Source organism: Prionailurus bengalensis, chromosome B3 (assembly GCF_016509475.1).
Source record: "Prionailurus bengalensis isolate Pbe53 chromosome B3, Fcat_Pben_1.1_paternal_pri, whole genome shotgun sequence".
In the NCBI taxonomy this organism is placed as follows: Eukaryota; Metazoa; Chordata; class Mammalia; order Carnivora; family Felidae; genus Prionailurus; species Prionailurus bengalensis.
The window spans coordinates 126,505,846-126,527,989 of record NC_057355.1 but is presented as its reverse complement, the minus strand read 5'-3'; the positions used below and the strand labels follow the sequence as shown (position 1 = coordinate 126,527,989).

At 39.2% G+C, this 22,144-nt stretch overlaps 1 protein-coding gene across 1 annotated transcript in view; it reads left to right on the top strand.

The window, feature by feature from the left end:
* The window catches only part of SEL1L (SEL1L adaptor subunit of ERAD E3 ubiquitin ligase), a 54,103-nt gene extending 36,952 nt beyond the window's left edge, over positions 1-17,151 (top strand). Inside the window, exons 13-21 of the mRNA XM_043556781.1 lie at positions 575-652; positions 1,967-2,029; positions 3,317-3,404; positions 3,730-3,878; positions 4,650-4,815; positions 5,380-5,454; positions 6,616-6,788; positions 10,703-10,831; positions 12,897-17,151. Of these exons, the coding sequence (XP_043412716.1) occupies positions 575-652; positions 1,967-2,029; positions 3,317-3,404; positions 3,730-3,878; positions 4,650-4,815; positions 5,380-5,454; positions 6,616-6,788; positions 10,703-10,831; positions 12,897-13,106 (1,131 nt within the window). The 3' untranslated portion in view covers positions 13,107-17,151. The remainder of the gene's footprint in view (positions 1-574; positions 653-1,966; positions 2,030-3,316; positions 3,405-3,729; positions 3,879-4,649; positions 4,816-5,379; positions 5,455-6,615; positions 6,789-10,702; positions 10,832-12,896) is intronic.
* The last annotated feature ends 4,993 nt before the right edge of the window (positions 17,152-22,144 follow it).

The following is a 22,144-nucleotide window of genomic DNA, read 5'->3' as shown; positions in this document are numbered from 1 at the left end:
GTATTCCTCATATATTTTTGTTTAAGCATTAATTTTCTATTCTTCTTTCTTTTGGCCCTTTCATCATGTTCCATACCTGGTACTACTCTGATCATTCAGTGTTTGAAACCTTTTAGTTCTTTCTTTTCCTGAACTTAAGACCTACCCTTTATCTTACCCTGGGGACAATAGTGGTGGAAGAGAAATGGAAGCAGATATTGGTAATAACACTCCTTTTTTCTCATTTAATCACTGATCCCAAGCAATTTATCAACCACTTGACTGCCTTGGGATAGAGTGAGAGAAAAGATTCACCTTGAGTTAAAGATTTCCCCTCTTGAGATTGATCCGTGAGCTGATTTTAATGTATTCATATTTATAGAGAAGTCATAATGTGATATGACAAAGAATATATAATAATGCTAAAATGTTTACTTTTAATGCTTTGCTTTTAATTCTAAAATATCCTGTGGGGAATTTTAAACTTTGTTGAAAGATTTCATGATCTCTCACAAACACCAGAATGAGATGAGCTAGAAATACATTATAGGAGAGACGGTTATAGCTCGTAATAAAATTAGGCTTTGTTTTGTAGATGTATTCAGAAGGAAGTGATATTGTCCCACAGAGTAACGAGACAGCTCTTCACTACTTTAAGAAAGCTGCTGACATGGTAAGATCTCATGACTTAACATATTGAAATGTGTGCCATATTATTATTTTAGTAAGTTTATTATACTGAAGGATTAGTCATAACCAACTCATGCCTCAAATTATTTAAAGCACCTGTGATTTGTTTGAATGGATTGGCTAGAAAAAAACCTTCCCAATAAAAGGCATTTTATTGGTTGGGGGGGGGGGGGGCGTGGATAGAGAAGACCAAAGTATTGAATATTAAGCCTCTGTTTCAATTTCATTGAGAAGTTTCCTGATTAAGGAAATACTGATTTTAGTAAGCAATTGAAAGTCATATAATCTACCCTATTTGTATTGCAATCTGAGGCTTAAAACTTACACAACTAGGTACTTTCAATAATCTTAAATACATAATTTAGACTTTCTTTGGCCCAGAGAAAACTACATATGAATTTTTAAGACCCCGTATGCCTCCAGTGTGTGTACTTATCTCCTTGCCAACTACATGTTACTTTAGTTCTAAATGTCAGTTGAGTATTTCCCAAAGGAGTGCTGTGACACTTTTTAAAAGATGCCTCTGTCCCTATTAGTTTAGATTGAATTTTAGATTTTTCTCTTGCAGGTCTCAAAACAGTGATTATCTTTGTTCTGTGAGACTCCAGTAACCTTTAGCATATCTTTGCCACCTGATCCCAGTGTTGCTTTTTACCTGGTTGTTGACTTGACACCATAGCATCTTCCTTCTTTATTGGGGAGGGTGATTGCCAATGAAAAACTACAAAAAAAGTGATATACTTTTTGGGATGCCTGGGTGGTTCATTTGGTTAAGCATCCAACTTGTGCTCAGGTTGTGATCTCACAGTTCATGAGTTCAAGCCCCGCATCAGACTCTGTGCTGACAGATCAGAGCCTGGAGCCTGCTTCGGATTCTGTGTCTCCCTCTCTCTCTGCCCCTCCCCCACTTGCGCTCTGTCTCTCAAAAATTAATAAACATTTAAAAAAACAAAATAAAATACTACCTATTAAAAAAAGTGTTTAAAAAAGTGACCTACTTTTAGTTAATAAAAAAGAAACACATTAGTCATGTTTTCTATCATAACTCATGGAACAGATGGTCATAAGTCACCAAAATTTAATTCTAGATAAATTTACTATTTGCTCTTTTTCCTCAGATTATTGACCCCCAAATCTCTAAAAGTCAGCATTACATTTAGCCTGATGGGAAGGAGAATTTTGAATTGAAAAATGCAGTGACATTTTTTGAATATGTTTGTAAATTATTTCTTTTGCAGTCATTTATTCTTGCCTAGTTTCTTAATGAATCCATTCACTCTTTTTTCTCGGTTTGCAGGGCAACCCAGTCGGTCAGAGTGGACTCGGAATGGCTTACCTCTACGGGAGAGGAGTTCAAGTTGTAAGTTTTCAGTGTAACATTCTGACTTAAACAAGCAGTCAGCTGGTGAGTTGGAGAAATATAACTAGCTTCCAGCCTGGGTGAAATCCTTTCTTTATAACCAGAGCTGAACCTTTTCCTATTCTCTGACTTTGGCTGCTTACCACCCTTCACCCCGCACCTGCCATATGACTGCCTTCTTCGAATAGCTCTGTCTCTGGCACCTTTTCTAAAGGTGTGAAGCTGCTCCTCATTCTTCTGTCTATGCTGTCTACTCTCCAAGACTTAAGCTTCTCCCTCTCTACTTCTTCACTCAAGGCTAAGAAAATGTTTGTCCCTCCCATTTAGGAGAAAAGCTTTCTGTTCTATTCTTTGCTCTTCTCTTCTCTCCGGTCCTTCACTGCAAAGCCAGGTTTCTCCAAAAAATGAACTGTATTAGTGGCTACCACTCACTCATTAGCTCTTAGAGTTAGGCTTCTGCCTCATGTAACTGCCCTATGCAGATCACCAGTAACCTCCTAAGGGTCAACACCTGTTGACTTTTTGGCTTGAACCCTTTCCTCCCTGGAATTCTGCAAGTTCTCTTGCTTTTCCTAAGCCATTGCTTCTTATTCTTCTCTACTACTTCCTCATGGTTGCCCCTGGATTCTCAATGCTGTCCTCTTCTCTTCACTTTATGAACCCTCCAAGTAGTATGTTTTTAATTGGGCCTGAAACTAAGCATTAGGTTTAAGATTCTAATCTGTAGGTGTTCCCTAGAACAGAAATCAGTATAGCGTGGTCTCATTTTGATTCTTTTTAGTCATTTTAGGACACTAAAGTTCAGTAGTGATCTTTTAGTTTCTCTCTGTGGATACGTAGGGTATTTGAAATCTAATAATCATATGGTGCTTGATAAGTTACACAGGAAAAGAATGAATAAAGAGAATAATTTTCCTTATTTAAGGAAATTAGAAAAATTAAGGTTTAGAAAAGATTTGTTGGTTAATAGGAAAGATTGTTTCTTAAGTCCTGATCTTGTGTTTCACTGGTGATGTGTATGCTTTCTGAGAGTGAACACAGCAAATTGTTTCACAAAAACTCTTACTTGCTTTTCTTTAGTCTTAAATATTTAAGTCCCTCTGTGACTTAAAGTAGACTACCCTCTGTATGTTATGAAAACTTAGAAGGTAGTCTTTTTAGTGGCTCTTTGAGAATATCCTGTATGTGTTTTGTTGACTCTTTTTAATAAATGAATCTCCTAACTTCTAAGTATATCAGCCTTTTGAGCTTTCTTATCATGTGATCATGTGACCTCTTTTCCTACAGAATTATGATCTGGCACTAAAGTATTTCCAGAAAGCTGCTGAACAAGGCTGGGTGGACGGGCAGCTGCAGCTTGGCTCTATGTACTACAGTAAGTAATACTGGAATTAAATGCTTCATCCACCAACATCGAAATTGCCTATTTTCCATCAGATACCACTTTGATGTGGAAACGAGAGCTGTCGCATTCGGGCTGATTAATGTTCTCCCATTTCAGTAATTTGTGCATCTTGTTTTTCATGGTAAATTAGGTTCATCTGTATTAATATACAAATCTGTATTGTTAAGGTTCCCATCTTTCCTGAGTAAGAATTCTGAGTTTCATTTGATTTTACTCATTATATAAGGCTGCTCTCATGCTTCAGTTAAATCTTATTTAAAACTATTTCTGACCTTTCATGTGATTTTCCTTACAGATGGCATTGGCGTCAAGAGGGATTATAAACAGGCCTTGAAGTATTTTAACTTAGCTTCTCAGGGAGGCCACATCTTGGCTTTCTATAACCTAGCACAGATGCATGCCAGCGGCACAGGTGTGATGCGATCATGTCACACGGCAGTGGAGGTAAGGGCTGTTCTACCAGCTCGTACACAGGAACTTCATTTTCCCAGGAGGAAAGTCTGTCGTTTTAATTCTCGTTTTCTTTGCATGATTTCTTCTACAGTAGAAAGAGATTCGACCTAAGAGCTTGGATACACTGAGGGAAGACACTGAGGGCCTGTGTGTCACCCTCATGCTTATTTGTTTCATTTGTTTCATTTGTACGTTTGTAAGGACAGTGGGTGTTGTCTGCAGTCTCTCTAGCACCTCCTAGACAGTATCTGAGCACCACGAGGTCTGTGTCGAATGAATGTTGCAAAAGGCAATGCTGATGTCTTCTAAATGGAACTTTTCCTCTTTAGCTCTCTAATAACTGGCACTGCAGAGTGGCATTTGCTAAATGCTTAGCACAGTTTCTAAACCTCTCTGTGTTTCAGTTCCCTCGGTTGTAAAATGGGCCTATTAATAAGACTTATTTCATAGAGTGTCCCCCATGAACCTCGTGGGAGCTGTAAGGGAGTTTCTGTACGTACTGTACATAAAGCACAAGAACAGTGCCTGGTGGGGGTAATGGTATATAATTGTTTACTATTATTTTTATAAACCTGCTCTAAAGACTAACTGAAAGCTTCAAGTAAATATCCCAGACTTTTATATATATTTAATAAAGTTGCCAGAGATTCAAAGAGGTAGCTTAATAATCAGTTGTAGCCAAAGTGCAAAAATGATATTCTGGCATATGTTACTTGTTTTGTTACTGGGTTGGTTTTTTTTTTTTTTTTCCTGTTCTCACAGTTGTTTAAGAATGTGTGTGAACGAGGCCGGTGGTCGGAAAGGCTAATGACTGCCTATAACAGCTATAAAGATGGCGACTACAACGCCGCGGTGATCCAGTACCTCCTGCTGGCTGAACAAGGCTATGAAGTGGCACAGAGCAACGCAGCCTTCATTCTCGATCAGAGTAAGGTTCACTTTCATTCTGCCTTGGGTTTAGACTGTGAAGGCTCACATCAGGTAGCTCGTTTTTGTTTTAAAGAGAAAAGCCACAAAGAAACTTCTTTATTGTTGTAAGTAGACCTTAACAATGCACGTGCTGGAGTACTTTACCTCAGCTCCCTAAGCCATCAAAGTTAGTTTTGCAATTAGCGTTGATGTAGAAATCAATTTGCCATTCTTCACAAAATTAACTGCTTTCAGTAAACACATTTTTCAAAATACAGCAGATAGAAGAACCTCATTTTTCCAGTGGTCTGTAGATCCCCAGAAGTGGCTCCATGGTTACTGTCCGATTAGTTCTGTGGATAAAACACGTTGCAGAAAGTAGTGTTGTCCTGCTTACAGTGATTCTTTTGAACTCGGTATTTCCTTCTAATACTTGTTTAATTTCAATACAATACTTTGGTCATTTAATACTTGTTATATCCCAGTTATGCTCCACATATCCACCCTAGCTTGTAAATGAAGCCTAAAAGTCTAGTGCCTTTCCTTAAATGCCTAAGTTGTATTTATTTCATCTTCCCTGTAGGAGAAGCAACCATTGTAGGTGAGAATGAAACTTACCCCAGAGCTTTGCTGCACTGGAACAGGGCTGCCTCCCAAGGTGAGTAGCCCACTCATTCTAGGGCAAGAGTTTCACCCAGGGATCTTTCTGTACTGTTTCTGTTTTGTTTTTGAATCTCCCGTAAAAACTAAATAATGTCATTCATCAACATACTAACTGTTGCTTAAGTTGCATCGTGATTTATCTATTCTTAAAACGGAAGTTCTAGTCACAGGGTTTCTAAATTATTGAATTGTGATTGGTCATTTATATCACATTATGGTTTACTCTGATTTTTTGTTTGAAGCCGGTTATATTGCATAAAATGAGAATCACATGGAATATATAATAAAATATTAGTCTAAAACCCAAAAAGATTTTAACCTTTCCCCATCTTTTTTTGTTTGACTATTTTATTCTCACACGTACTCCTCTCAACAGTGCCTGGCTATCCCTTCTTCAAACCTAAACAATGGTCCAGTTGAACTACTTTAAAATGTAAATGGCAGAATATTACTCAGCCATCAAAAAGAATGAAATCTGGCCATTTGCAGTGACATAGATGGAGCTAGAATGTATTAAGCTAAGCAAAATAAGCCAACCAGAGAAAGATAAATACCATATGATTTCACTCGTATGTGGAATTTAAGAAATAAAACAGATGAATTTATGGGAAGAGGGGGACAAAGAGAAAAGAAGGAAACAAGCCACAAGAGACTCTTGGCGATAGAGAACAAACTGAGGGTTGATGGAGGCAGGTAGGTGGGAGATGGGCTAGATGGGTGATGGGCATTAAGGAGGGCACTTGTTATGATGAGCACTGGGTGTTGTATATGATGAATCACTGAATTCTACTCCTGAAACCAACATTGTACTGTATGTTAACTAACTAGAATTTAAATTAAAAAAAAAAAAAGGAAAAGAAAGTATAAATGGCATGGTAGACTAGAACATGCTCATTTGAAGAGTACTGTTGTGACATGGGGAGTACCACCCACCTTGTTATACCTCTCCCTGTTGCGGAACCTGCTTCAGAAGAGCAATACCTCTAGTTTCAATCTTTATTGAATTTATAGCTTGGCTGAAGGATTTGTTATGAAGTTTACATACTACCAATTAAAATTGTGTTTTATGTAAGCATGTTAACAGGAGGAGAAACAATTTGGTCCGTTTTAAACGCACTTTATTTACTGGCAGTTTTGCATTTAATTTTTGTTTAAGGCTATACAGTGGCTAGAATTAAGCTTGGAGACTATCATTTCTATGGATTTGGCACTGACGTAGACTACGAGACTGCGTTCATTCATTATCGTCTGGCATCCGAGCAGCAACACAGCGCACAAGCCATGTTTAATCTGGGGTATATGCACGAGAAAGGACTGGGCATTAAACAGGTGAGGCTGGCTTCAAAACAAATGTTAGAATGATGTAATTGTGATTTGGGGGAAACGTCTGCATTTATTTCTAGAAAATAGGCTTTCTTTTGGAATGTGCTCCGATTTTAGGTACTAAGTTATGAGGCAGTTTTGTAATATTTCAGAAGCCCACCCTTGCACCTCTCCCGTCGTCAGACATACGCATGTTGCTGTCACATGCACACTGCTTTATGTACGATAAGCCAAAAGCAGAGTCGTGGAAATGGAAATATGGTGCTGCTTCGATCAGCAACTCCTTGTTTGAGAAACTATCTGTCCATCTTCAGCCAAATTCTGTTCTTTGTAAAGTATTTTGAAATGAAGTAAGATGTTTGCTACTGACAAACGTATTTCTGACTCTTATACCTTCCTAATGGAGTCTAACATTCTTTAGAGCCATGGTCTTAACTTTTTGCCTATATGCCCTTAAGAGAATTTTGAACAACTGTGTTTTGTCTTGCACATTTTTATTTATTTTATTTATTTTTTTGTTTTTAAATTAGGGTGAGCTCAAACAGGGGTAGAGGGGCAGAGGGAGAGAGAGGGAATCCCAAGCAGGCTCCACACTGAGTGTGGAGACCAACACAGGGCTCGATCCCATGACCCTGGGATCATGATCTGAACCAAAATCAAGAGTAGGACACTCAACCAACTGAGCCACCCAGGCACCCCTCTCCTGCACGTATTTAATTTGACATTTAAAATTTTTCATCATAAGCTTCAGGTCTGAGTTCTACCTATTTTAAGCATCAACCCTTTTTTTTTTAAATAAAATGACTAAGTTACTCCAAATATCAAAATGTTGATACCCTCATCATTAATTTTTTTAAAAAACACAGCAAATTTATTAAATGAAAATTGTGTCTTTTCCTTTTCTTCCTGAATTTATATTTTCAAGTCATTGTTTTCATAGATTTGCATGTAAATGTAATGTTTTTAATGCTTAGATATTTTACTGATCAATCATACTTACCTGAAACAAAGTATGTAAATTCAAATTTTGAATTTGATTTCCTATGATTATAGGCTCTAAGTGTTAAGAAAAATTCATAAGATACTAGCCATAGTTGGTTAATTATCAATACAATATTGAACAAATCAACATAATACTATGAATTTCACTAAAATTTTACTTTCTGTGATAATTATTAAAAATGCATTTTTTAATGAGTTGAATGGAGCATCTTTTAAAAATTAGTTTAAGTATCATTGAGTAAATTTAGCATTAATTTCCTTTTTTTTTTTTTAAAGTTTATTTTGAGAGTGTGAGAGAGTGTGAATGGGGTAGGGGCAGAGAGAGAGAACCCCAAGCAGGCTCCATGCCATCAGCACAAAGCCCAACACAGGGCTCGATCTCAAGAGTTGGACACTTAATCAACTGAGCCATCCAGGCACCCCTTATTTTATAAATGTATGGCTGGAACCTTGTTCACATAAACAAGTATATGGGAATTGGGGAGAATTTTGTTATAGCAAGGTCACTTAGTTCTTTAAACTGCTTTCGAGTTGCTTGCTGTTTTCCTTCAGGCTGCTACACAGAATACCATAGGGTGGCTTAAATAATAGAATTTCTCACACTTCTGGAGGCTGAGAAGTTGAAGTTCAGGGTGGCAGCAGGTTTGGTGTCTGGCGAGGAGGCCCTGTTTCCTGGTCAGAGACACTGTCCTCTGGCTTTTGTCCTCATCTGAGCAACGAGCAGGAGAGAAGCAGCAAGTACTTAGGGATTCTTTAAGGATGCTCATCTCATTCATGAAAGCTCTACCCCTTTAACCTCATCTAATCCTAATAACCTCTCAAAGACCTCACTTCCTAATCCCAGCCATCACATGAGGGAGAATAGAGTTTCCACATAGAAATTTAGCAGGAGGATGGGACACATTTAGTCTATAACATATGCCAAAAATCAGAGTGATCTGTCACTGACACTTTGGTTAGGTCCCTCTTCAATCTTGTTGGAAACTGGAGACTTGGAAAGGATACATTTATTTATTCCCTTGTCACTGGAGTCATTCATTTTCTAGTTTCTGTGGAGAATGCTGAAAGGCTTTACCTAGGTTTCTCAGATAACTAATTATATTCCTCTTCATCACTTAGAGACACTTTGTTGACCTAATGTGCTTAAGGGCAAGTTACTCATTTTCATTTTGCTAATGCACCATTTTTTGTCAAAGTGCCTTTTATTTTACCACATTTGAATATGTATTTTAATCCCAATATGAAATTTTTCATATTTTACATTTATGTTACTATTAGATACTTGAATATAGTTTTATCAAGACTCTGGAACTGCAGATGGAGTACATTCAGTTTGTGGAAGATCTCTGCCATGTTGACCAAGCTACCAGAGCCTCTCTTAATTGGCAGACCACTCAGCTAGGTCAGACTTTGCCTCCATCAGCAAGACTGACTTCATTTTTTTTAATTCAAATAAAATTAATGTGTGTTTGATGACTAATAAAGATTACACATAGTTGTGGTTGTTTTGGGATACACTTTATAATAATTTACTGAAAGCAATCAAAATTAAAGTGATAGAACTCTGACAGTCTGCTTTTATAATAGATTAGAAACCAAGAAAATTAATTAGTGTGCATTCTCGTAATTTGCAATATAATGTTATATGTAGCTTATATAAATTCTTGTCAATAAAGACGATGATAAAGAGCATAGTATTCCCTTGATAAGAATGGGGAGGACAGAACTCAGGGATGCAGCTTTTAGGAATAATTAATCATGTGTAAAAAAAAAAATGACTCCATTAGTTTCATTCCATGATTATCCATGATCATCTTTTCTTATTTTTTCCCAATTTTAAAAGAAGGAAACTTATATACTACTAAAAACTATCAATCCAGCATGTAGTACAGCTAGAAAAATATTAAGGATTAAATGAGGATTGGTGTTACACAGAGTAAATAATTCAGGATGTGATTGATAAAATTTAGTTACCCCTTTGAATCATCCACACAAAAGTCTATGTTGTCACATAAAGTTTGATCCATGATCTTGAAGAATGTGGCAGTCCAGAAAAAAAAACTTGTTACCTTTTTTTTTTTTTTTTTTGAACCAAAGACACTGACTCTACCAGTACTGTTGTTGGTTGGAAGGTGCCCTTCTTCACTAACGACACCCCCTAGGGACAGTATAGGGAAGAGCTGACAGTAACTGCTTACATTGAACTATGTGGTAATGTTTAGCCTTTCTTTCCCATATCTCATGGAATTCTTGCCTTGGAGTTTGGTATCCTTTGACAGTAGTCAGGGCATGGAGAAAGGGACGTTGTTAAATGAAAATTTCACTGTGTCTCCCCATGCCATTCAACATTTATCTGAATGCAGAGCACTCGGTCTGGGCCCGGATTCATAATGACTCGTTTCACCCCTTACGGAAATATGTCTAAGGCAGGAAACCCAGCATGCAGGTCCCTTAACACTATCCATGCAAGTACCATTTGAAACATCTTGAGCATATTACCAGTTTGAGGATCACTGCTCCAAACTGAAACCTGAATTGCTTACACTGACTGAAGTTTTAAGAAACTTACTTAACTTGACCCAGAACTTGAGACTTCTAGGTTGCCCCCGGGAGTCTTCAGAGTGACAGTGTTATGCATACACAGGAAGTAGGATGTCAGACAGGAGGAGCAGGAGTTAAACCTTAACATTGTTCAGTTAGATTTTTCAAAATTAAGCCATTAGATGATTAAAGAAATATTACCCAATTAAAGGTGGGATTTATCCTTTTAGGATAAGGGAAATTTTAAAATGAAAACTTGAAAGGTAAAGTCAATGCTCTGAATGCACAAACTGATATAATATGACTATATAAACTAAATAATATTATTTGACTTATTGTACCAAGAGATGAATTTTGGTTTATTTCCTGTATTGTAGGATATTCACCTTGCAAAACGTTTTTATGACATGGCGGCCGAAGCCAGCCCAGACGCACAGGTACCAGTCTTCCTAGCACTATGCAAACTGGCTGTGGTGTATTTCTTGCAGTATATCCGGGAGACAAACGTAAGTGTTCTGTGCCTCTTTTAATTAAAATATAAGTGATATAAGCTGCTCAGTCCAGAAGTTTTTATTGGAAAAGTTCAGGGAGAAGGGAGGAGTGTCCTTCAGGGGTCTGGTGCTTTCCCTTCTGCCCCAGATGAAGGACCAGGAGATCGCATCAGCTGTGGGGTGAACATAGCCACAGAGCAGCATGTTTTCAGGAACGATTTGACAGTAGCTCCAGGTGCTAAAGCAGTTTCCACTGATGCAGGTGTTTTCTGGCTCAGAGAAAACCGAGACCAACCCTTGGCGATTTGAAGGAGTGGTTAACTAAATTCAGTAAACATTAAATCAGGTGACTGCCTGGCAGTGACTCAGACCAGACCCTTCAAAAGGGAGAAGGAGAACCTGAGAACTTGCCCAGGCTGTTGTACTTCAGATTGTGCTATTAGCAAGAAACATGTTAAAAACACGTCTCGAACTTTGTTCTCTAAAAATACCTTGAACTACTTTAAATAAGCTCATGGTGGAACCTAGACGAGAGGTGGGTTCCCCATTCCTTTCAAAACTGCTGACCTTATTTACCAGTATTTCTGTGTAGGTGCTCTTGGGTTCTCTAGTTTTACATTTTGTTAACTGTACTTCCTTATAATGGATTAACTGGAACAGGATTTAACTCCGAAAGTCCTGAAATGTGTGCAGAAACAAGGGCTACAAAACTTGAATTTACTCCAGACCAGAACAGGATGATGTTTCAGTCTTTCATTAACATCTTTCAGAACAGGTTGATACACCGTTTCACATTAGATTCCAGAAAGGGCTTTTCCTCCTGTGTGATACAGGTGGAAAGGGTGATGTTCCTTTTCGCAGCCCTGTCTCGTGTACTGAGGTCCTCCCCGCATAGGGCTCCGAAGGACTGGAGGTGTTGGACTCCGTCCTCCTGGTTGCTTACACACTTGTAATGGCACCTTTAGAACTGCTTGGTGGCCTGAGCCAGACGTGCCGTACCCTCCACTAAGTGGAAACAGTCTTTGTTCCTTTCACTGAAAAGCTAACAGTGTGGCAGCCTGCTGTTTTTCTCTCGTGGCTATTTCAGACCCTTGTCTCTCACAGTCTGTAAGACTAAGAACTGTTAGTTACAGACTAGGATTTAGTCACGCCTTATACCATACTAAGTGTGTCCTATCTTTGTTGTTTTTTTAATACAGAAGTATAAAGAAGACAATAAATGCTCCATAAGCCTACCACCTAGATATTCCAACCAAAAGAAAAGAGTTACCAAGTATTGATGGTGAGAAAGCCAGTGCAGAAAAGACAAAAATCCCCTATCACAGGTCCCACCCCAGGAAACACAGTTAATAGTTTCTTAGAATCTTTTTCGAGGAAAATTTCTCACCTGCATCTACAAATCTATATTATGGGGACCTTTTAAATATAATTTTCGTTAAATATAAAGGATTATACCGCATGTTTACTTCCTTCGTAGGTAAGTAGCAGTCAGGAAATTTCAGGAGTAACTTCTCTTAAGTGACACCTAAACAAAGTATTATGGACTAAGAACATAACTTTAAAGTTCAAGTTCAAAAGTGTTAAATATTTAGTGAAATCCTAGTTGAAAAGCATTAGTCATTCAGCTATTAAACGCTTGAATTCCTGCCATCTCCAGCTAGATGAGGGAGGAAGTGAAATAACCCTGCTGTCATGAGAACAGGGCTGCCATCACTACAGATAGGTGACAAGTGCTGAGAGACTGATTGCCTCCCCGTGGCCTTCCATTGTCCCCAGTATTCCTTGCAAATCTTTTCTGTGAAAAGTGGTTGGAAATGCATGTATTCGATTACCGATGGAAAGGAAAGGAACCCGGCTAGACATTCTGTATCATCTACTGTCATGAAATAATAACTCAGTTCCTGAGACACATTATTTTTTGAATTCTTAAAGCCTTTTTATTTAAGCCATTGCAAAACATTCCTAAAACCAATTATTTTAATAAGTTCTGTATTCGTCTCTGATTTGTGATACAACTTTTTCCTGCTTCCTTCTCTGACATTTCAGTGATCGTAATGATTTTTATATTATTCTCATTAAGATTCGAGATCTGTTCACCCAGCTTGACATGGACCAGCTTTTGGGGCCTGAGTGGGACCTTTACCTCATGACCATCATCGCTTTGCTGTTGGGAACAGTTATAGCTTACCGGCAGAGGCAGCACCAGGACATGCCTCTACCCAGGCCCCCAGGGCCACGGCCAGTGCCACCGCAGCAGGAGGGGCCACCAGAGCAGCAGCCACCACAGTAACAGCCACCGTGTCCAGCCTTGATCAGTGACAACCAAGGAAATTGTTTGCTGAGAACACTTACATTTGATTTAGGACTTCGGATCAGTGGTCACCTCCTGGAAGAGGCACAAGGAAACATTGAATTCCTAAAGCTGCTTAGAATCTGATGCCTTTATTTTCAGGGATAAGTAACTCTTACCTAAACTGAGTTGAATGTTTGTTTCAGTGCCGTATGGAGTAACAACTCTCAGTGGCTTTCCCCCTCCCACCCCCCCATTTTTTTTTTCCTGGAAACATGTGAGACGCAATGTCTGCTGTACCCAGCTGTCTTTCTTGGGTCCTTTTGGTCATTCTCTCAATGTGCATAAGTTCTTGTATCAACCACCTTTAAGGTCTTGTGCATCAACACTAAAAACTGATCACTGTAAAAAGGAAAAACCAGTTAGTTGCAAGTTTAACCTTAACATGTTTGAAAGTCTGAAAATAGAACTTGCCTTTTAAGTAAAAAAAAAAAAAAAGTCTTCAAAGTGTTTCAGAACTGCAATAACTGAGAAACTTTTACCAATCCACGTGCAAGTATACGTATTCAACATATTATTTTAAAAGGGAAGGCTGGGAGGTTTCTTCTTACTGATGATTGTCACACTTGATACCGTACTTGTGTCCTTCAAAGACTGAAAGTCCTGTTAAAGAGTTTTACGTGAACTTCACTTCTCTGGAATGGAATAGATGAAACATTGTGAACTGACTCCTTGAGCTAACATGTGAATTTGCCCCACCTACTCAATGTAATTTGCTTGTTTGTTTTGAGTATACAGAGCCTTGATCCGGAAGCCAGAGGATGGACTAAGTGGGAGAAATTAGAACAATGCTAAAGAACTCTGGGTGGGGTACCAAAATGATAGACACACTTTCCCGAAAGATGAAGCATTTGTTCCCAGGGTTTATTTTACTTTGCATTTTTTTATTGCAAAAGAACAGTTTGCACCCTCCTGAATTCTTTAAATTTGAAATATTATTGCCAAGATGTGGCATACAGTGACTACCATTATAAAGCTAAAACTCTGAGAATCTAAGATGTATTAAACTCAGTGGTTGAGGAAAGCCAAAGCCTGTTTATACTGTTCAGGTAGATTTTTACTTCTGCAGTTTTATATTACAGTAGAAAGTCAACCACTTTGTTAGCTGTCCTATTCACCACCCTCCCGCTGTTGACGTTAGGAAAATCAAGGCCATTATACTTCAGAGTCTGGTTAAATAGCGTGAAACACAACAACAAAGAAAACCGAGGATTTCACATACCATACAAATGAAGAAATTTAAACCGAATTTGTATTTCTTTTTACTATCAGATGGTGGTATTCACCAGCCTATGTCTAGTCTGAGACTACATTAGTATCTGAGCAGGCTTTCTATGCCTACTGACCTCAGTCTGTTTATATTAACCTTTATACTCTTTCCGTAGTCCCTCATCTGCCAGAAAACTTGAAGAGTTTATTACCTGTAGAGTTGTAAGACTTTGGGTTTTGAAGTTGGGATTGTATTTAGAACTAGATTTAAGTAGTCTGTAATGAACACGAAGGCTTTAAATGTGAAGTTGTATGCTTTTCGTGTGTGTTTAGAGTATTCTGAGAAACCTGGTAAGCAAATTTTACACCCACATAGTTGCTTCCAGATTTGAAGAGGTGGCCACAGAGGGAACCATATGTATAAATGCATATCTGAAAGGTAGAAAATGCCACCCTCAAAAACATCCCCTTGCTTTGGGCAGCTCTTAAATATTAAGACTTCTTTGATCTCTTACACAGAGAGAGAGAGATCTGAGTGCAGTTGGTACAATATGTTGGTGTCTTCACCACTGCGTCTTCTCACCCTTCAAAACTGTAATTCACGGTAGCAGCCACATTTCTTTTTGAAAGAACTGTTGTAATTTATTTAAATGCTTAAAAACCCCTCTAAGATGAGTAAACAACCATTTGTTTCCTCTACCACCCACCTGATTTCTCCTTTAGCAGCATTTTTATCTCTAGCTTTACTTCCCTCCATTAGCACTCTGAGAAGACATTTCATAAAACAGTGTGCACTACCTAAATAAAGCCAGATGGGAAAGCGCAGTCTTGTTCTTCATGCAATAACAAACTTCCTGTTAGTTTACAACTACTTGCCATTTCCTTTTTATTACTAATATTCTAACCCTTTTCTTGGCCTTTTCCCCCCGTCCTGCCAAACCCTTGAGTCATTTGCTACTGGAAATTTGAACGGTCTATTTAAAATAACTTAGTTCCTAGATGGCTTTGTGACTTCAGTCCTTACGACTGTCTCAAAATACTCTGCTCCCTTTTTCTTTTCTGTTCACGGGACATAATACCTAGGCAAGTAGGAACTGGGTTTGGTGTTTCTCCTAAAATAATGCTCAATACTTACCTAATCAAATGGCATCCATTTGAATAAAATGACAGTAACTAAAGCTAGTTAATGTCAGTGACATTAAACTAACTCCAGAATTCAGGAGTTTTAATGTTAGAACTTAGAGTTAGCAGATTGAGCACAGCTTCATTTCTCCATGGTAGCCTGTCTCCTGACCCCTTTAATAGCCTGTCTTCCTGCCATCAAAGGTGACGACAGTAGTACTCCACTTAGCTTATATTCTCCTGTGCGTGTGCTTTGTGGTTAGCCAACTGTTCCAGAGTTTTGAGACCATTCTTCTTCTTTTTTATGTCACAGAGGTAGCATTGGTGTTTGGGGTTGTTTTGTTTTGTTTCTTTCTGTGGTTGAATTTTTTTGTTTCTGTTCTCTGAGTAAGGCTTATCTTATTTTTGGTTAATATTCAGTGTCACAGAAAAAGTAACCCCCCCCTTTTTTTTTTTCAAAATTCATTATTTAGCACTGAAATGAGATTAACTTGGGAATCGTTTATCTTGATACTCTTGAGGATTTGTTACCCTTGTGCATATAAGGTTAATTTGTGAAAGTTTTACTGCTAAGCTGTTCTGTCTCTGTACCATTGGAAAGTTGTAGAAACTCTACCATGATCTGACCATGATCTGATGCTTTATTTAAGGAGCTGCTGTTGCCTCCGGGAAACTTAAGTATTTTGTATAGGGTTTTTTTTTTCTTGCTTCGTTTTTCCCTCTTTTCTTTGCTGCTCATATTTGTTCTTCAAACCGGTGTTTTGGAAGTATGCATGCAAGCCTGTAAATGGAGACCACAGCTCTTCATGTGTGTAGCATGTGTATTACTGTCTAGCCCCGTCTGCAAAAAAACTTCCCTCACAGAGGTTTGGACTAACATTTCACATGCACATTTCAAAACAGTGTCAGATAAACAGCCCCTTCACCTGCCAAGAAGAGCAGAATGGGCTACTTTTGCCCCGAGGACAGCCAGTATTTGTTCTGGAAGTGAGTTTAATACGTGTTGCACCACATTATGACTAGGAGAATGCAAGAAATAAAGCAAAAGAAAACGATTTTCATGAAAATCTTTTTCCTCAGTCATTGTCCTCCACTATAAATGAAAATGGAAAATTTTTGAACACCACACTGTCTGAGGCACTACCTGATTTTTAAATGTGTGGCAGTCATTGAAAAGCAGCTAAATTTCTCCTGCCACTAGGTAGTTCAAGAAAACCTAAAATACCCCAAGTAAAAATGATTTGTGTTTTAAAATGACTGTTTGCACCAGCAAAACTCTGATTTTGTGTGCATGGGAAGGATGTCTTGGCTACGTGCAGGCAGTCCTCTTTACACGCACTGTTTTTCCTGTTTGCAATGACAAACACGCTGACACTAGTCTCTTTGATTTAAAAAAAAAAATCATAGTGTCGATTCGATCAAGGTATAACCACTGTCAATACTTAGGAGAAGCTTAAAAAGACCATAAGCTGGCATTGGAAGGAACACCATGGTAGACTTTTTTGTAAATTTATTTTGTATTTAATTAAATACGGTATAAAGGCTGGTGAAGTGTAATATAATTGTGTAAACAAATCCTGTTAATAGAGAGATGTACAGATTCGTTTTGTACTGTATCTTGAAACTTGTGAAATAAAGACTCCACCTCTGGTTATCCTGTATGCTGTAATGTGCCATGACCACCTTTCCAGTCAGACTCTTTGTTTTTTGGGTTTTTTTAACCTGAATGATTCAGTTTTTAATGGCCCTTTCTGGAATTTTAGAAGCTTCTGGGAACATTGATTTGGAGTAGTTTGAATCCATCTTTCATTTACTTTTAACTCCCTAAATTCAGATTTTTAAAAGCTGAATTTTGCCCTAGGGACAATATGAATATGTTAAGAAATGTTACTTTTTTTTTTTTTTTAACATTATAAAATCGCCACCATACGTCTAGTTACCATCTGGCATTATATGAAATTATTACAGTGTTATTGGCTATGTCCCCTATGCTGGAGGTTACATCCTCATGACTTATTTATAACTGGAAGTTTTACCTATTTTGCCCTATTACCACTTTTTAAGTAACCTCTACTCCCATCATGGGGCTTGAACTCACTACCCTGAGATCAAGAGTCACATGCTCTACTGACACAGGTGCCCCCTCCATTACCACTTTTTAAATCTCTGAGATCTTTGACCTGAACCAGCCTGTGATACATAGTAAAATGTATCTAAAGTGTATTTTATGCATTGCCCTGTCCCAGAAAGTTTTTGAGAGCTTACAGAGCCTCACACAATGATAAAATTTACATAGATTAAGGTGATCTGAGTAAAGAGGAAGTAAAGAGGAGTCACTTGGTACCCAAAATGCATGTTAGAAATGAACTATGCAAATCTGGCCCTAATTTTGTAGCAGCCAACTCAAACAGTAAATTGAGCCAAAATGTACCAGTTTAGGGGCATCGGATCCTTGGATAAAATGTCTGGATGATGCAAATTGTGGCAAGTGAGAAATTGGATCTCAAATTTTGCTTCTGGGAATGCAATCAGCCACCCCACATGACCTTGACTGACCTTGGCTATAATTAACGTGGGGATGTTGGACGTCAGAGCTGTAACATCAGGGGTTTGACCATGCAACTTGGGGGTGATGCTTATTTAGTGCTTCGTCTCTCTCACAAGTCGTTAAAATGGGTCCTTGGTCTGCAACTGGGTGAAAACAGCCTCGCTCCTTTAACTTCCTTTATGATACTATACTAATTTTCATTGGTTATACTAGCCCTGACATTTGCCGATACTATGTAACAGCATATACATGAATATATGCAAGTAAATAATTAGAAGCAACTTCTTTAGTAGAAACTCAAAAACACATGATTTTTTTTACTTTTTGGATATTTTTAGGCAAGTAACAAAGAGGCTTAGAATCTGTCCATTCAAAAGGAGGTGCTGTGGTGTTACGGGTTTCCTATTTTTCTTCCTGCGTCATTTCTGCCACTACTTGGAAAGTCATTGGGTTAACCTTATGATTGAATCCTGAAAATTCTACCAACCTTATAACTTACTGTTAGTATTACATTTTGAGCAAAACTCTTGATCTTCCTAGTGTCCACATATTTTGGGGGGGGGGGGGGTGTCTGGATTAATTTTTTAAACATGATCTAGTGTTAATGCTGAATTGTGTATTAAACTCTTAAAACCCCACATACTTTTTTCTCATATAATGTGAGTGGAATGTGGCCAGTTACTTGACTTCAGAACATTCGTATAAATTTCTTCTGTTGCTGCTGAATGCATTTTCCCTTTGCCTTCTTCCTACCTCTCAATAGAACTCTGTTAATTAGCCTGACAGGATTGAAAAGAATGTCTCAGAAGTAAGTGCTAGGTATGAAGTTCACGTATCCTAAATAAGGATTCTTAACTTTGAACATAAAGCCGTCATTGATGTTTTGCATGATTCAAGATTTAAATGTGAACAACAGAAACTTCCGTTCTTGGAAGCAGATTTATTTCAAGATCTGACAGCACAGCTGTGGGTTTCAGAGTCGGCACATCTGGGTTTCCCCACTTGCCTCCCATGCCCTTGCCTGTAATCTTTTTTCCTTAGAAAAATTTCATTCATTAGTTTTTTTGTTCTAAATGAAATCTTTTGAAACTAATCCTGCTTGTGCAAGGGAAGAGAGGGAGGGGAGGTCAGGGAATCACCCAGCCCCTCGCTTCCCTTAGGTCTTCATAAAGAATTTACTTGAATTTTTCCAACCTATACAAATATGTTATTTTCTTTTCCATACTATTTGGAAAACGTTCTTTGGTGACATCTTAGATGATGCCCAGAAGTTTGCTGCCAGAACACAGAGGTGAAAACAGTGCACTGTTTGTCTACGGTCCCTATTTTGACTCTCGATGGAATAAGTATGGTAAGTGGAACTGTCTACACTGGAGCAGTGAGCCGTAGCCTCTAGTATTTCAAAGGCAAAGGGGAAAAAAAGTAATTGGAGAAGCTTAAGTTTGTTTAATTGGTATGTGTATCTCCTCACTCATTTGAAACGTAAAAGCAATTAAAACTACATAACCAATTTACCTGATGCTTTGTGTCCTCAGGTTTGCTAAACCGAAGATGAATCTAGTAGGTCTCACAGACACAGGAAAGCAGGTTAGAAACGGGACATTTATGCCGTAAAGCAGTGAAACAATAGAAGGAAGGCCTAAGAGCTAGGATGAAACCCCAATCTTAATTACAGAAAAATTAAGTTGCATCCCAGAAGACTTATTACTATGACTAATAAAGGGACTTCTTACTTGTGAGTCATTGTTCTGGTGCAAGTCATGATGATGAGTGGGGACAGATGCAGAAAGGAAGGGTTCCCCACACAACCTGCATGGCCTGCAGGTGGGGCCTTGCATTCCTGACAGGTTCTCCCATTGGGTCTCCCCAGGTGCCCAATCCCTTCAAAGAAGAGATTAGTGATCAGTCCTGACCGCACTGAATGGCCCTGAAATGCCAGGGAAGAGGGTAAGGATGCCGTCACCATCACCAGCATAAGGGGGAAGGAGACTACAGGGAGCTCTTGCGTCCACAGCGAGTGGGTGGCCTGGGGCAAGCCACTCACTTTACATATGCACTGTGAGAGGGGGCTCCAGGGATGGTCCCTAAGGTCCCATCCAGCCTTTGGAGGTCTTAAATGCCAAAAGTAATTGAATTGACTTATTTTTCCACTGCCACCCAGCTCTTACAGGACTTTTCAGTAGAAATGACATATTTCACTGACCTAAAGGGTTTGGCTCCAGAGAATTTATGGGCAAAGTTATCTTTTATGTTAAAAAGATCAGTCTTCCCTCCCCGCTAGCACTCTCTCTCTCTCTCTCTCTCTCAAAAATAAACAAACATTAACAAAATTTATTAAAAAAAGATCAATCTCAAAGTTTATAACATAGGATTTCGTTTTGTCATTCATGCAACACCCTTTATTAACCACTATTTCAGGCACTGAAATGTACATTGAATTTAAAGATGAGTAAGAGAAGGGGCACCTGGGTGGCTCAGTTGTTTGATGACTCTTGATTTAGGCTCAGGTCATGATCTCATGGTCGTGGGATCAAGCTCTGTGTCAGGCTCTGCGCTGACAATGCAGAGCCTACTTGGGATTTCTCTCCCTTTTTCTCTGCCTGTCTCTCTCTTTCTCTCTCTCTCAATGAATAAACAAACAAACTTACAAAAAAACAATAAGATCAGGCTCTTGTGCTCTGGGGATCACTCCCAATCACTATATGATTAACTGACCACAAAATGTGAATACATAACAGGCCCTGAGTGCTTTACATGCATTATTAATCTCAAATACTCCACGATGTTCCTACTATTTGTATCATTCCCATTTAACAGATGAGGAAACTGAAGTCCAGGCTAAGCAGTTTGCTCAAGGCTGCTGAGCTAGTGTAAGTTATGAGAGACTGTCTTAGCTATCAAATTCAAGCTCTTGAGTAGTGTGCTATGCTGTCTCCTCAGTGCAGCATGGGGGGGTGTATAGTGGAGATGTGAACACGCTGCTGGGTGGGGGGTGGGGAGACAGGAAAAAGTAACAACATGACGCACAACGTTCTTCAGTGCGCCTCAGCCTTGTTCTGGTTCCTGCTAACATGCTGTTCTATTTTCAGCATGTGTTGCTAAAGCAGTGTTTGCAGGCATCTACTGCTGCTTTACAAATGTAAAGGCATAAAAAAAACATCTAGAGCACATGGAGGTTGGCTCATGCCTGTTCCACCTGTCTGGGGCTTCTGCTGGGGTGGCTTGAATAGCTTCTGTCTGACATATTCCAGAGCCAGCACATCCAAGACTGCTCCTTCACTCACACCTGGTGCCTGGGCTAGGATGGCCAGAACAGCTGGGCTCTGGCTGGCCTCACCCGCTCCGTGTGTGGGGGTCTCAGGGTCACGAGCATCCCAAGAGCCCGGGGGGAACTGTAAGGCTTCTTAGGACCTGGCCTTGGAAGTCCCAGACAGCATTTCCACTGCATCCTATGGGTCAGTGAGTCACCCAGGCCAGCCCAGATCTATCGGGTGTGGTGCAGAGGAGAAGATGCCACCTCCTAGTGGAGAATCAGCTGGGTGGAGAGAGAGGGAAGGAAACGATGGCAGCCATCTTGGAGACAGGCGTCCACAGTCACACATTTGTTCTTTGCGGCATCAGCAGCCTTTGAATTTAATAAATAGTCTGTTATGGAAATACCAGCAGTTGACCTGCTTCTAGATAACTTCTCTGTATAAAACTCCTGCTATTAATTATGGGAAAACAAGGGGACACGATAATTCAGACATCAGGCCCATCCTCAAGGACTGCATTTAAAAATGGCCTCCAAGGGGCACCTGGGTAGCTCAGTCAGTTAAGCATCTGACTTCTCTCAGGTCATGATCTCACGGTTTGTGAGTTCAAGCCCGGCGTCTGGCTCTGTGCTGACAGCTTGGAGCCTGGAGCCTGCTTTGGATTCTGTGTCTCCTTCTCTCTCTGTCCCTCCCCCACTTGTGCTCTGTCTCTCTCTCAAAAATAAATGAATGTGATTTTTAAAAAATGGCACCTGGATGACTCCATCCGTTGAGTCTCCGGCTCTTGATTTCAGCTCAGGCCATGATCTCATGGTTCATGAGTTCAAGCCCTATGTCCGGCTCTG